The sequence below is a fragment of the Squalius cephalus genome, assembly GCF_949319135.1.
Source record: "Squalius cephalus genome assembly, chromosome: 21".
NCBI lineage: Eukaryota > Metazoa > Chordata > Actinopteri > Cypriniformes > Leuciscidae > Squalius > Squalius cephalus.
In genome coordinates, this window is record NC_137142.1 from 16,096,202 (window position 1) to 16,112,281 (window position 16,080).

General features: G+C 38.9%; 1 protein-coding gene across 4 annotated transcripts; it reads left to right on the top strand.

The window, feature by feature from the left end:
* Positions 1 to 390: 390 nt before the first annotated feature.
* On the top strand, positions 391 to 14,298 carry tacc3 (transforming, acidic coiled-coil containing protein 3). 4 transcript variants are annotated; one of them, XM_079855059.1, is made up of 17 exons: positions 4,207 to 4,314; positions 4,891 to 5,007; positions 5,506 to 5,671; positions 7,977 to 8,104; positions 8,336 to 9,769; positions 10,597 to 10,663; positions 10,767 to 10,926; positions 11,019 to 11,080; positions 11,271 to 11,404; positions 11,575 to 11,656; positions 11,780 to 11,929; positions 12,001 to 12,068; positions 13,259 to 13,302; positions 13,379 to 13,539; positions 13,639 to 13,745; positions 13,865 to 13,985; positions 14,124 to 14,298. In XM_079855059.1, the coding sequence occupies exons 3-17, from the start codon at positions 5,507 to 5,509 to the stop codon at positions 14,193 to 14,195; spliced, it is 2,955 nt and encodes a 984-aa protein (XP_079711185.1). In that variant the 5' UTR covers positions 4,207 to 4,314; positions 4,891 to 5,007; position 5,506; the 3' UTR covers positions 14,196 to 14,298. The 4 variants fall into 4 exon arrangements, with proteins under 4 accessions (XP_079711183.1, XP_079711185.1, XP_079711182.1 ...); XM_079855057.1 differs by lacking the exons at positions 4,207 to 4,314; positions 4,891 to 5,007 and adding an exon at positions 391 to 527; XM_079855056.1 differs by lacking the exon at positions 4,891 to 5,007.
* Positions 14,299 to 16,080: the final 1,782 nt, after the last annotated feature.

Consider the following 16,080-nt stretch of genomic DNA (forward strand, 5'->3'; position numbering starts at 1 on the left):
GAGGCCATATCACTCTCTTTTCCCATTATTCAAAGTCTATTACATAAGAATCCACACATAAACAGTAGCTCTCTCTCAGACATAAAGCCCGGCTGTACCAGCACCATCTCTGCCAAGCGCTGACCCAGATTCCATTCCCATAGAATCACAGGAAGTCAGACAGCTCCTAAACAACCGGTGACCCACTGATCATAATAAAGCTAATCTTTGCCATGCATACTCACTTATTTAGTTCCCACTTCCTAATCCCCGTGTGTGTGTGTGTGTTTTTTTCTCCAATCTCTTTCATTTCTCCTTTTCTCTCTGACAGAGAGTAACTGCAGTGTTTATGTCTCTCCGTCTCTCGGTCTGTCTGTCACCTCACTGTGGACGTTATGGTCTGGGTGTGGCACAGAAGCAAGTTTATTGCATTTGACTTGCTCTGAAACTGAATCTGTCTGCCCAAACATTTAAGTAAATCAGGAACAGCTTTTATTTGGTGTGCTTTTGGCTCAAATCCCAAGAGGCAATTAACACGAGCAGTGCAGGTAGGCTATACAAAGTTTCAGAGCATTGTTTAGAATAGTACAAGCTAGAACAGGCAGACATTAAGGAAAAGTAAAATCATAGGGGAATTTTTTTTTTTCAGCAGGATGCAGTTGAGATAGAAGAGATGAATCTTCAGCTGTTTCTTCACTTCAGTTTCTTTCAGATAAAGGGTTGGGAAGATCATTCCACCAGCAAGAAAACGTTCTGGACAGTGATTTTGTGTCTCTCAGTAAAGGTACCATGAGGCGTTGCTCATTTACAGACCTCAGGCTTCTGGAGGAGATGTAGACTCATGAGAGTGGAGGGTGCAGAGCCGGCTGTTCTATATGCAGGCATCTTGAACTTGATGCGAGCCGTAACTGGTAGCCAGTGCAGAGAGATGAACAGAGGTGTGACGTGGACTCTCTTGGGCTCATTGAAGACCAGTCATGATGCTGTTTTCTGGATCATTTAGGGGTTTGATCGAACATGATGGAAGTCCAGCCGGAAGAGTTTTGCAATAGTCCAGAATAGAAATGACAAAGGCCTGGACGAGAAGTTGTTTAGCATGTTCAGTTAGGAAGGGTCTGGTCTTCCTGATGTTATGCAGTGCAACCTGCATGATCTTTGCATTGTGGTCTTTGAGGGCTAGTCATCAAAGATTACCCCAAGATTTCTGACCCAACTTGATGGGATTTTTGTTGATGAATTAATAGCAGGCAATAATAATAAACGACAGAATCAGAAAACTGCAATGAAGCAAACACTTACACACTTCCGCCGTCTCGAGTGACAAATCGCTTCACCTGAGATTCGTTACTCGACTAAGCAACATTTATAGACGGACACCTCTCCTGTCGCCATGTTGAGAGAAATCGGCTGTAAGGTGCAGAGGTGTTGTGTGCGCTGCCGCTGTGTGAACATGATAGTATTGTATTTCTAGACTAAATGTGAGCATGCATTTACTCAACTCGCTTGCACAAAAACAGATTCAGTATTGCTCAAAATGAATAAAAACAGTGAAATGCAAACTCAAAACATTTTGCAAACCTGTATTTGGAAAACAACCAAGCAAGCCCAGCCCAGATAAGAAAAAGGTAACCCAAAAGGAACCTAACTCATTACTTTCCATAAAAAGTAACTAACATGATTAGTTACTTTTTTAGGGAGTAACGCTGCAAAATATTGTAATGCATTGCTTTTAAAGGCACACTATTCAAGATTTGTACCTTAATATAACAGCTTCGAAATCATCGGTGCTGGCAAAACCAGCAATGCAATTTTGAGAGGTGGTGCCCCGCCAAATCTCGCGAGAATCACGATTTTCTTTACGACATATGAAGCAGCCTCTATGGAATACACTAGCATGCATTTCAGACGTGAATCATGGCAGAGTCCACGAAGAAAACGAAGAAAGAGCGGTCGGAAGAGTGCAGAGACGGCTCTGCGTGAGTGGTATTTACAACAGTAACATTAAATACAAGTACTCCACAGCGACTCTAGGGGGCGCTGTTTGAGAAAAACGGAAACTGCATAGTGTGCCTTTAAAAGTAACTTTCACCAACACTGCATATAAACACACTATTAGACACTCTTAAAGTCAGCACAAAATCAAAATTGACCCTAATTTTTTTCTTCATGCATGTTACTGATTCATCCATTAATTATTTTTTTTTATTAAATGTTTGTTGTTGACAATTGCTTTTTGATAAACCAATTGCATTCAGATCTGCCTTCATTCCAAGTATGCAACACACTTGTTATATGATGGAAAACTTTCAACTTTATTTTGTATTATATCTAATTAACAATTACTAAATTAAAGCGTTGTCTTAAATACAGGAAATACATGTCTGTGCTTGATTTTTAAGTATTACACTCCTAAGTGGTTATTAGATTGGATTTCAGGGGTTTGTGTGTCTATGCGTGCTCGTTGGTAAGGAACAGCTGTTGCATTGTGTTGATGCACTCTCAGATGAATGGAGAGAGCCTTACCCAGTTGTATCATTTGAAACCGCCCCTCTGTGCTGTGATTGGCTGAAGGAGTTGTATCCCAATCATTAGATTGGTGGGGGGTCTCTTTGTCTGTTTGGTTTTTGTCTTTAATGAGATTTTAGACTGCTAGTCATCAAACCAAAGCCTCAGTTATCAGCAGCACCATGTCTGCACTAACTTCAATGCATTATCATTGATGCAGTTTACAATTTGCCTGGATGCAATATTAAATGAGAGGAATTATGTGTGCTTGTTGGATATAATACAGCAATAATTCTTAAATTTGTGATGGTGGGTGTGTATAGCTAGGCAAATACTTTTAATTTCCACAAAAAAGTTGAAAAAGGTGATACTCTGCTAATTTTTTTTTATGGATCTATGAATGTTATGCCTGGGATCTATGCAGCATGTACAAAACGAAGAACTGTACTTTTGCAGTGTACATTTGCATTTTATTCTATTTTTGTTCTATGCAAGCACTATAAAAACTCCAAATAATTCTGAGACTATAGATTAAAAATAAAGTAATAAACACCTGGGAAAGAAAAGAAAGTGTGTCATTAGGCATATGGTTAGTGTGTATATGTATCCTTGTGTGACGTAAGCTGAATATAGGTCAGTAGTGTAGGGAGAGGGAGCTCTGGCTGACCTCAGCACAGACATGCCTTTGTTATGTAACTCTCTTCTCTTCCCTGCCCCTCCCTCTTTCTCTCGCAATTGCTCTTTTCTCAGATTCAGACTCAAGCTTTTGGCATGATAAAATAAGATTAAATCCGCAACGGATTAATAAACATTTTTATATACATATAGTCCATATATAAAACATGCACACAAACATATAAACGCATTCTTCTCTCCCAACCCACAGCTGACGCTTGCTTAATAAAGTACGACATAATTAATGATCCGATGCTGCCCTCTGGCGGTAGAAGGACGCATAACTAATGGTCTTGTTTGTGAATAAAAGACAAAGGGTTATTATATGCACGATTATATACGCCTATTATATGCACAAACAGTAATGCAGTAAAGGTAAACCTATTAAAACATTTCAAAGCACTGAATTCTGCATAGCACTTTAGCAAACAACCTTTTTTCTTACCTGTGTAGTCACAGATCTCTTCATAATTTCTGTTGTTTGTGCTATTATGAGCTATTTTATAGTTTTAATGGCTACAGATCACGCGTATTTATTTTTATTTAAATACACAACAATAAGCTATAATAATCTATTTTAAGTGCTTTTATTATTTAGGTACTGGTAACAAAAAATCACCCATTTGCAAACCTGTTTCATAGTTTTTTTAAAAAAAAAAAAAGGATAGTGAAAGTAAATTGTGACATTGTAACATCCAGAATAAAAATAAAATAAAGTTTATCTCTCTCGTCAATGTGTCCTTTTAATTATATCGAAGCAGTAGGACAAAAACAACACAAACGCTTATATTTAATATTTAAAATGTAATTGACGGTTTTTTTTCTAGTCCAGTGGTAAAAGGGTAAACGAGGTCGTATTTATCTACCTATCTGTCTGCGTCAATGTTTTTCCCCCCCATTGGATGATTTGGATGTCGATCAAAAGAACATCCACTAGGACGGCAGTTTCACGCGCAATGTTATTGGTCATTTCATGTGATCGCCCCGCCTGGCAAACGCCGAATCTCGCTTTTGATTGGCTAAGACTGCGTCGTTTAAATTTGAACCGTTTCAAACAGCGGAAAGTTATAGACGCACAGCATCTCTGTGTGTGTCGCGCTGTCTTTCACTGAGAAGAAAACGGTTTTTGTGTTAAATTTGAGCAGTTTGAATAAGGTACGTATTTTAGGAAACCGTGTACACAGTTATAGGATACCTATAATGAAATATTGCGCGATATCGAACAGTAAAAGACGTTGCTAATTAACTTACGGTTTTTCCAGTGCTACTAGGACGTTGGTAACGTTAATGTTTATTGTTATCGATCTAACGTTAATTGACTTATGCAGAGATATTCACACTTATTGTATTCACGAAATGTGTGCAATTATTTGGATAACAAAAGCAAGAAAATGTAGTAGCTGCTATTGGTTTGGAAAACAAATAGTTTGATCTTTATTTGAGATTTAGAGACATTGTATTTCCAATAAAAAAAGTACGTAACGTTATTTTGCTTTTTTTATTGAAATGTAACGTTATGGTTCTTTAGTGTTATTTTTAATGAACCCTGTGTCATCCATGTGGGCGCGTGGCTGTTAACTTTGAGTCTTAGTTCAAATCTTCCTGGTTGTTCTTGTTTGGCTTCTTTACTTTATTGCTTTCATTTCGATTACCTGATTTTGGATCTAACTGTGTCCAGGTTAAAACCTAATAATTTTATTTATGATGGTGGGCTGTTTATAACCTGTCCAGGTAGGCTGTAGGAGAGAGAAGCTGTCAGAAGTGCCTGTCATTACAAAGCTGACAATTTTATTGTCAGTCCTACGTAGTTGAGCAGAATCCAGGGAAGGACAGATGAGGCCAAAATTGGTAATGAATCTTTGAAAATTTTACCAGTCTCTTGTTCCTCCTTATCATAAAAATCATGCCATCAAGGGATTGCCACAGTGTCTTGTAGACCATTATGTCACTATAAGCCAAATCACAAGGCTGTGTTGCTGCCATCAAAAAAAAAAAGCTTAGTTTACTGCTGGTTTTCCTCTGCTATATCCTTTGACCATCTCTCTAAGGCATGATTCCTTCACAGATAAAGAACCACTTTGTTCCTTCAGCACATGGCTGAATTGCACCGGTTAATATTACATGCTGGGGTTGTTAGTCACAGTGGAGTCTGATCTCTGTCTGATCCTCGAAAGAAATACAACAGATTTGAGGTGTCTCATGAGTATCAGTGTCTCTGGGTGTTGGGTGAGAAGGTCAGATGCCCGCCTCCGGGTCTTATCAGTAAAACCAGCTGTGAATGGTACCCGCTGGGTGTGGCTTTCCATAACCCATGTTGTCATATTCTGTGTGTCTCTTATCTTGCAGTATGAGTTCTGAGGCGCTAAAGGAGAATCAGGGAGCTGTATGGATGAACGGCAGTTTGGAAGACGCTTGTGACATTTTCACATTGGAGCAGCCGACTGGCAGGCCCTCGATCCTGCGGCAGTCGCAGGCTGACAACATCAGCAGGACTGCGCATAGAGGAGCAAAGGTGGGTTTTCCAAATGTTTCCATTTGTGTTTCTACCTTTTGTTTTGTGCAATAAATTCTCAATTGTAATGTTTTCTATTTGAATATATATTCAAATATAATTTATTCCTATAATGGCAAAGTTGAACTTTCAGCAGTCATCATTACACCTGTCTTCAGTGTCGAATGATCATTCAGAAATACTTCAATATGCTGATTTGCTGCTCAAGAAACATTTCGTATTACCATCAATGTTGAAAACAGTTGTGCTGCTTAAAGGCCCCCTGAAATCAAAATGTAAGGTTTTTATTTTATTTTAGTTTGAATATGTTAGCCGTAAAGGGTTAGTTCACCCAAAAAGGAAAATTCTGTCAGTAATTACTCACCCTCATGTTGTTCCAACCCCGTAAGACTTTCGTTCATCTTCGGAACACAAATTAAGATATTTTTTGATGAAATCTGAGAGCTGGCTCATTCCTTTGTAGGCTGCAAGGTAATTTCATCTGTCAGCACAGAAAGGTTAGTAAAGACATTGTTAAAATAGTCCAAGTGACTACAGTGGCTCAACCTTAAGTTTATCAAGCGACGAGAAACAAACAAAAATAACGACTTTATTCTACTATTAATTTTCTTCTGTGTGGGCCTTTGGCGTGAATTCACGAGAGCGCCACGACGCACACGCGATATCTGAGAAGATGACGCAGATGGGTCTCGATGTAGTGTTTAAAGGAGAACTCCGGTCAATTTTAACATTGAGCTAATTTTTTTGTAAATTTGGAGTGCTGTCAGTACAGAGAACAATGACAAAAATCGGTGTTGCCTACACCGTGTTATCCTCTTTTTAAAATTTGCACCCTGTTGACTTAAATCGGGCAAGTTTTAAACCTGCTTTTAACCTCTAAACATCCTTGATGTGTCATTACAAGTGCACAGCCAATGTGAGTGATTCCTTCAGAGTGAACATGGTGAATCTGACTGCAGTAGATGTGAAAGATATGAATAAAAATGAAGTTAATTCGGCCAGCGCACATACCTGTATTTATTTCCTGTTTTCGGTCGAAGTCCACAGTAGTCGATTGCCGAGTTCACGCGCGTGATCATAGGTAACTAAGCAACAGTGGAGAACTCGACAATCGATTACTGTGGACTTCGGCCGAAAACAGGAAATAAATACAGCTATGAGCGCTGGCCGAATTAACTTCATTTTTATTCATATCTTTCACATCTACTGCAGTCAGATTCACCATGTTCACTCTGAAGGAATCACTCACATGGCTGGGCACTTGTAATGACACAACAAGGATGTTAAGAGGCTAAAAGCAGGTTTAAAACTTGCCCCATTGAAGTCAACAGGGTGCAAATTTTAAAAAGAGGATAACACGGTGTAGGCAACATCGATTTTTGTCGTTGTTCTCTGTATTGACAGCACTCCAAATTTACAAAAAAATTAGCTCAATGTTAAAATTGACTGGAGTTCTCCTTTAAAATGGTTCTAAAGTGTGCATTTCCTGGATGTCCGAATCGGGAGAAACCAATGAGAAAACGTAAAAGTGCCTTACCAATGCCGCAAAATGAATGGCTTACCTTTCACCCTTTCCCATCAAATAATCGTGAGCATCATCATCTCAGTTCTCGTTCATGCGTCGTGGCGCTCTCTCATGAACTCGCGTCACAGGCCCACACAGAAAAAAATGAATAGTTGAATAGTCGTTTTTTTTTTTAATATAAAAAAAATTATTTTGCGCTCAAAGTATTCTAGTCGCTTGATAAACTTAAGGTTGAGCCACTGTAGTCACTTGGACTATTTTCTACCGAAGATGAACGGGGTTGGAACAACATGATGCTGAGTAATAACTGACAGAATTTTCATTTTTGGGTGAACTAACCCTTTAAGGTTATGAATAAACTGATGGGTTCCAAAACAATGACAAAATTCGCATTTAGGAGATATAAGTGACCGGTGTTGACAAGTCATGGAGCAATATGGGTTGGAGATGTGTATTTGATTGCTCAAGTTTTATTCCATTTTCCAACTGTACGTTGGTTAAGAATGAAATGGCTAGAATTTATTCACACCTGTACTATTGAATCCAACCTATCATCAGTGCTCGGATTCGCTTCCATGGTGCTGTCAAGTACGCATTGTAGTCTGTGGTAAACTAAATGCTATTGGCTATTTGAAAAGGGGGAGGGGTCATTCAATATGACTTTTGTAATAGTGCTAAACTCTTTAGTACTTAAGAAGTTAAGCATTAGTTGATCGTGCATTGTCGGACATGTACTGTAGTTTAAATTTACATGCGTAGTTCTTTGTTGTTTTTGCATAGGTTTGTTTTCAAACTCCACGGCGAGACCCAGTCACAAAGAAAATCATGTCCCCAAGCCGCACCAGTAGGCCTGCCATCCAAGAGGGCAACACTAAAGCACTGGAGACTCACTCAGCCTCTACTGACCAGTGAGCAAATTACTTGCAGCTCAACTCGTTTAGGATTTAATTTTTATTTTATATTATTTAAGAATAGTAATTTAACAAGGCATAATCATTTTTTAACATCTAATTTAGTTCAGTGTCTTTTATGCAATCATAAGCTGTAACAGTCATTCATAATAAGCTATTTAAATTAAAATGACAATCCACTAACATTAAAAAAAATAAAATAATAATAAAAAAAAATGTGTTTTACAGGAGTTCATTGTTGAATAACACCTCCACCACACCGATTGAAATGCAGAGTAACTGCGTTGCCTACCCTGATGATGACATTCCTGTTCAGAGCAAAGGGGCCTATACCCTCGATCTCGACAATCCAGATGCTATCAACCCTTTCCAGGGGTCCAATAAAATGGCAAATTCACCTCCTAAGTCTTCTGCTTTTCCTGAGGCTTGGATATCAGAGCTTGTAGAGTCCGATACAACTGCAGCCCTTGTTTCTGCACCTCAGGCTGAGGTTCCAGAGGTGACCAACATTGCACTTGATGAGACTCTTCCTTTTATCTCATCAGTGGATAATTCCCTTGCAGAATGTTCTGCCAACATATCTTCAGCAGAGGGTACTGTCATCCTCAAGACAGATAATGTTGAAAACAGCATCACAGAGACAGAGGAGACTGATATGACTGACCCAGCCCCAGCGTCACAGCAGATTCCTACCACGGTAGATCAGCTTGATGCCCAGGATTTGCCACTTCCCCCCGCAGGATCATACAACTTGGATTTTGACAATCTTGATTTGCTCAACCCATTCCAAACTGGTGGCTCAAAGATCCCAAACTCTCCTCTGATTGGCAAAGCATCAGCTGTTTCTGATCCACCCCTGCCAATCCAAGAAGCCAAGCAGGAATCCGAGCTCTCAGTCCAGACCCCAGATGTCCCACACCTGCCAAGCCAAGAAGCCAAGCAGGAATCAGAGCTCTTAGTCCAGACCCCAGATGTCCCATCCCTGACAAGCCAAGCAGCCAAGCAGGAGTCTGAGCTCTCAGTCCAGAGCCCAGATGTCCCAAGCCAAGCAGCCAAGCAGGAGTCTGAGCTCTCAGTCCAGAGCCCAGATGTCCCAAGTCAAGCAGCCAAGCAGGAGTCTGAGCTCTCAGTCCAGAGCCCAGATGTCCCAAGTCAAGCAGCCAAGCAGGAGTCTGAGCTCTCAGTCCATAGCCCAGATGTCCCAAGCCAAGAAGCCAAGCAGGAATCCGAGCACTTAGTCCAGACCCCAGATGTCCCAACATCCTCCAATGCCTCAATGCCACCTAAGGAAAACCAGATGCTACTAGAGTTTAATTTTGACGATGGAGCTGAAGTCAAGCGCAAACCTCCAAAACGCCTAGGGGTCAAAAGACCTGCAGGTACAAAACCTGTGACCAAAAAAACAGTCACAGAGAAGAAAGAACCAGAACCCAAGAAGTTGTCCCCCAAGAACCCAGAGGAGACAAAACCTGTGGATGTTCCTTCTGTTCAAGGTTCTTACACCTTCGATTTTGACGACCCAAACTTTAACCCCTTTGGTACAAAGGCTGCAATGGGTAGCTCTCCACCACGTGGGGTCCAGACCAGCCCGGTTTTGATGAAAGCACGATCTCCTCTTCAGCAGCCTGAGGCTCCTACACAGGATAATCAGCCTGAGAATCGGTACAGAAATTAGAGCTAGAACAGCATCTATACACAATGCATGTCATTTAAAAAATAATTTTCAGAATCAGAAGCGTGTCTGTAGTATTGGTTTGATTCTCAGATGAAGTGATTAAATGTATTCCCTAGGGGTGGGGGATAAATCGATTCTTAGGTGCATCACAATGCGGACGTGGACGATTTGTCTGTGGCGTGCAGCTGTGCAAATAACAGAGACCCATAATGTTAAGCGAGAAATCCGAAAGGCACCCTCTGCATTAAAATCTAGTGTAACTTTGGCTTCTATGAAGTTGAAGGGGGAAAAAGGACCAGGACAAGAGCCACACTTTATGCAAGTAGGGTCCTAGACTGCAAGCAAATGGGCGACAAGAGGTCTCGCTGGTGTGACCACTACGTTGTCCAATTAATAAGAGTAGCAACTTCTGTTACATATGACAAACGAAACGAAACCGCACTATAGAGAATGATAATGTGATGTCATGCGTTTCACTCCGCGTTGCATTCCGGGAAGGTGCCGCCATATTAGGTGTTACGCTATCCGTCGCCATGGTAACTTTGACAGTGAGAGCGAGAGAAATAGCGACAGAGAGAGATATACCAAGTAGCCAAACAGTAAGGGAAAAAAATCTTTATAGAAAAAAAAGATGCATCGATAATCGCTTTGACATCGCATCACAGCCCTCTGAATCAATCGAATCGTAAGGTGCCTAGTTAATCCCACCCCTAGTATTCCCTGAATGCAATGAAATGCACTTTGGATAAAAGTATTTACCAAATGCATAAATGTAAATAATTGAGCTCAGATTTTTATTTTTTGTCTCCTCCAGATCTCACCAAGCAGTTTCTGTAAGCAATAAAAACATGGCAGAAACTGATCTTCCTCTCACCAAGCAGGTAACTGCCTTTCAATTTAAGAATTTCCAAAAAATCAGTCTGTTTCCACAAGTTATGATCGTGTTATTTCATAAAAAATAATACTTTACACTTATTCTCCTAGCAGGCAGAAAATATAGTGTCATCTGCTGTGTCCCACACTTACATATCACAGGAGCCAGAGATCATGCCAACACCTGAATCTTTATTGGATTTTCAGAACCAGATCTGTGATCTTGGTGTGGTGACACCAAGTGAAGATGAATTTGTGCCAGGGGCATTGTGTGAGTAAACATGGTTGTATGTTTTAAATGACGCTGACTCATCAGGTGCAAGCTTTTAACATTGGGAGCAAAATGTTTGCTCTTTGTCTCAGTCATGCCTGGAGGAGATTTTGATGGGCAGATGGATTATCTGGAGCAGTTTGGATCTAGCACTGTGAGTGTTTCCATTTATGAGCCTTAAATAAAGTAGAAGTAATTGAGTTTTTAAAGGAAATGCTGCACCAAATAGTGAAGCAATTAGGTTATAGAGGGTATGCGCGTGATGTCACTGTTGGCCGGAGTGACAATACCTCTATTAAGCAACATTTCAGATTTTCAGTGCTTCACAGAAACTCTTTTTATAGTTTAAGGAGTCAGCTTTGCGAAAACAGTCACTGTATTTGAAGTTTGACCCGCTGTTGAAGGAGAGTCCAAAGAAAATTGTGGTGGATGGCGGCAACTCTGGATTCAGCCTGCCACGGCCTTCTCTTGCCATCAGGTCAGTATTCTCCACAAATACATTCAAATGAACTTTTCTAATTTTCAAACCTCTTTTGAAATGTTACTGAAAATATTACAAATTGCCTTAATGCAACAGATCTGATCACATTGTGATCAAAATCCAAAGTGCACACATGAGCGATCATGCAAACTTATTTTGTGTGTTAGGATGATGGAGGCTGCAAAGTCTGAAGTAAAGCAGAAGTCTCACTATGACAGTATGAAACTGCTGGATGATCTGCCTCCTCCAGTAAGACAACACAAACTCCTGTAATCCTTGGTTTTGTAACATATTCACTACATTAGTAGGAACTGAAACAAGCATTTTCTTTTGCACACTGGAACCAATTTTACCATGTCCATTCCTCTTCAGGCAGTGGAAACTGTGGTACCAGATCCAACTGTTCTGGACTTACTGGTTCACACCTTAAAACAGCCAGTGAAGACTGAGGACTCCATCATAGAGGTTCTGAAGTACAGTCAGAGAGACATGGACGCTATACTACAGAAAGCAGACAGAAAGGTCAGTTCCCACACAAGATTAGGAGCACATGTGTCTCATTGGCCTCTCTAATGCTTTTTCTCTTTTCTTAGGCGGCAGAACAGCAAAAAGAGATGCAGACTCAGATTGAGAAATTGTGTCTGGAGAATCAACACATGTTGTAAGTCCTATTAAGACAAACTTTCACATAGGGGTTATCATGATCATTGCCTTTCAGGATTGGAAAAGTGATGGAAATATCTTGAATGAATATTTAGTCAGATTGATCTCTCTCTTGTGATGTTTGAATTCTGAACAAGTTGTTCTTTAAGCTTGTTCTTTTAAATTTGATTCTTAAATAAGTAGGGCTGTGTATCGAGTTCGATACTTTTTAGGCACCGACCAAATTGCCTCTACCATAGAGTATCAAAAAATCTCTTGTCGTTCGATACCAAATTTCAGTACCCTAGGGGTTAATCTCATCAATGTCAGTTAGCCAATAAGCATGCAGCATGATTGGCTGTGGCAAGGCATCAAGGAAAAATACAAATTTACGCCAGTTACGCCCAGAGACATGGCTCACACATGAGGCTGTAGTGTGTCGACTGTAATAAGAACTGGAGCGCATCACAAATTAACCGAAACTCGGCGTATAGGCTACTTGCCTCACAGACATGAGAAATAGGCAGATTAGAAAGCTTGACATGTCTACTTTTAAACAAACCAATTTGAATCGAAAACAAATAATCTGATTATGTAATCCCAATGAAAGGTGCATTTCTCTCTGTAGGCGCGCGCGTTCGCTACTGCGGAGATGACGAGTCAGCAATGTCAACTTCATCTTTGCACCCAACACTGACTCAGAAGACACTAGTTTATTAATAATTTGCTAGTGCTTTGCGGCAAACTTTATGCGTGTGCTAGAGCGCAAGGCATATATCCCGCCCCCCAGTGGCGTATATGAGTCATTGAGTCTGTAAAAAGTCAACAAACTGAAAAAATAGGATTTTTTAGGTGATATGTAATGTAATCTTGTTAAAACAGATTTCATAAAATTGGTATCGAAAAAAAGTATCGTTCAGGAACCGGTATCGAAGTCAAGGTATTGATATCGAACATTTTTGAATGATACCCAGCCCTACAAATAAGGTCAATTTTTTTTTTTTTTTTAAAGTAAATTTAAAGAAAAGACACCAAGGAATGATTTGCTTACAATTCAAACATCTCAAGAGCAAGATAATGATTCAAAGTGTTAAAAAAAAAAAACTTTTCCAGTCAGTTGGGAGTCCCAATTACTGAGTCCCAATCCATAATGAATTATTGACATTTGAACAGTGCACCAATCACACACACTCTTCCTCCTCTTCTCAGGTTCATAGTGTCAGAATTTGAGGCCACCATCACTCAAATCACAGGTGTGACCATATTTTGTGAACAAGTACATTATTTTTAGGGATTATGTTGGATATTAAAACATATCTGTGTTTACAGATGAGCATAAACAGAAGGAAGACTTGGCTAAAATTGAGTTGCAGCGAGTCCTTCAGGAAAAAGATCAGCTGTCTAAAGAATTGAATGAATTGGAGCAATCCTTCTCCTCTGTTGTCAAACGTCTTGACAGATGCAAGGAAGTTATTGAGGGATTCAAAAAGGTACACTCTGAGATTTCTGCAACAAGACTGGCAAACTTAATCCCAAATCAAGATGTTATTTTAGTGTATAACGGTCATTTTTTTTCTTCTGTCCTATAGAATGAGGAGACGCTGAAGCAGTACGCTCAGAACTGCATGGACAGACTGCAGAAAGAGGAAAAGCGTTATCAAGCTCTGAAGGCCCATGCTGAGGAGAAACTAGATCAGTATGTGCTCTTCAACAGTCTGTAATGTCTGAAATATGTCCTTTCTTATGAACGTAATAGTACAGTAAACCTGGATCGATTAATATGGCTAAAAAGTCTCACCAATGCCACTGTTTCAGAGCAAATAAGGCCATAGCCGAGGTTCGCACTAAACTGGGCGCAGAGGTGGCAACACTGCAGGTGCAGCTCAAGAGAGAACAACTGAAAGTTCAGTCCCTTGAGAAGGATCTGGGACAAAAGGTAATTGAGTGTACACAAGGGATGTCACTCTTGCAGTGGTGGTACAGCAGATTCTTATGGGTGTAGGGCTGAATTACTTGGTGTGTTTAACATCTATATTGCCTTTTTTGTTGACATTTTTATATTTTCTATTTTCAGGCTAAAGAAGTCAAAGATGTCTCAGATCTGTGTGATGAGCTGCTGATTAAAGTGCAAAAGCATGGTTTTTAAAGCACTTTGCCCTTTGTGTTCATTATTTGTGTTGGTTCGTTATTTGTATTTGTTGTAAGAATGTTTAAATAAATAATAATAAAAAAGAAAAAGTGTAAACCTTTGTTTTGACTCTTAATATTGCAATTGTTAGAGCTGTTGACTTATGGGGACCCAGGTTCAAGTTCACATCCTACTTCCTCACACCACTGCTTTGTCTAAAATATACTGCCATATAAAAGTGTCAATGCTTAAATCTGTTAATGATTGGGGTAACAGACAGGATAGGTTAAAAGCAGCTAAGTGCTATATCCTATAGTCTATTTTTAACCAGTTCCATTGGAAGTTTTTTTTTTTTTTTTTTTTTTTTTTAAATGACTGATTCAATAGTACTTTATATATTTTTATTAATTTTTTTTTTGCATATTGAATGTCACCCCACTTCATCATTGTATTATATTTTTCTCAATCTGAGTCACACATTTTACTTAAGACTTCCAGTTATTCCTGGCTTAGCTTTTCTTTCTTTTTTTGAACAAAATTGTTTCAATTGCCCTCACAAAAAGCAATTTAAAGATGGCTTTCTATTTGTTACAGAAGTCCTAAACACCAGAGCAAGAAATGCATTTACACAATATTGTGTATAGATATATATATAAAATGTATATTTAATGCTATCAATTAAAAAATATATATTAATTGCACATTGTTTAATGGCATCTTTTTTTTATGAAAGAAAGCATCACTGTTGCCAATACCACTATGATGTCTCGTGAAACTGATTTTTTTTCTCTCTCAACTTTAGCCCATTAATTATAGACATTCGGCATTCCAGTATAACTGAAAGCTTTTCTTTTTTAAAAAAAATACATTTATTGAGCTTTAAAAAACATAACTTTTAATTTAAGTGAACTTAAAACAATCTTCACATAAACCCATTATAAATGCCACATTTACCTGTGCCTTCAAAATATCAGGGCTCAATTTTTTTTCTATTGTTCCAGTCAGACCGGTTCAGATTTTTACTTTCACTGTCAAAATGCACAAGTTATTGTTTTTGATCCATGTGACCTTGTAAATACCGTTGTGCTTTAAGATTTTTAAGTAGGTCTAATGGGTAAGATATATACAGAAATTAAATAGATATCAAACACTTCAGTTTTCACTGCATACATTATAAATTAAATATAGATTAACCCTACTTAAAGCTATAAAAGCAGTGAGTGATTTTCTCTGTTTTTTGTTATTTGATTAACATTTTGACTGACATCATTTTAAGACCTGACACACATGACTCTGATCTGACATCCTATTTTTTCACGTTAACCGTTTACGTACATTTAAGAGTTAATTTAAGTGTGCTTGCGAGGAGGATAACGTTAACGTGTTAATTTATGACAGCACTAATATAAATAAAAAAGATTATTGCACTGATTTTCTGGTCATTTTTGAACATTTAAAAGGATTGGTAATGGTGATGACTTTTCCCTAAAAAAAATAAAAAATGTTTGCAAGGCTATATTAATCCAGTCAGGATTTTTCTCTATTGAAATGACAACATTTATTCACCAGTATTTCACACACATCTTAAACAGAGAACAAGACCATATGCCCTTGTGCATTTCTAAACATACTACTGACACACCAATAAAATAAAAAAAATCAATAACTAATACATACATGATTTTATGCTGCACTGATTCAATGTTAAGACACTGTAGCTGATCATACAGAGAATAATGCAGCAAATAAGCACAAAGAATCCAGCACTGACATCACAAAGCAATTCATTATTTACACAATAAATATGTCACATCAGCACATTCAAGTTCCCATGGCCTGAGCTCGGATTCAGCATGTTTATTAATATAAAAACAGCACTATCTGTAAATAACCCCTACAGTCA

What these genes read in the sequence shown, in the direction of transcription:
- tacc3 (XM_079855057.1), top strand. Translation starts at nt 5,507, where the DNA reads ATGAGTTCTGAGGCGCTAAAGGAGAATCAGGGAGCTGTATGGATGAAC. An exon ending in CACTCAGCCTCTACTGACCA is followed by an intron (nt 8,105 to 8,335) that starts GTGAGCAAATTA and finishes TGTGTTTTACAG; the next exon opens with GAGTTCATTGTTGAATAACA. An exon ending in GATAATCAGCCTGAGAATCG is followed by an intron (nt 9,770 to 10,596) that starts GTACAGAAATTA and finishes TGTCTCCTCCAG; the next exon opens with ATCTCACCAAGCAGTTTCTG.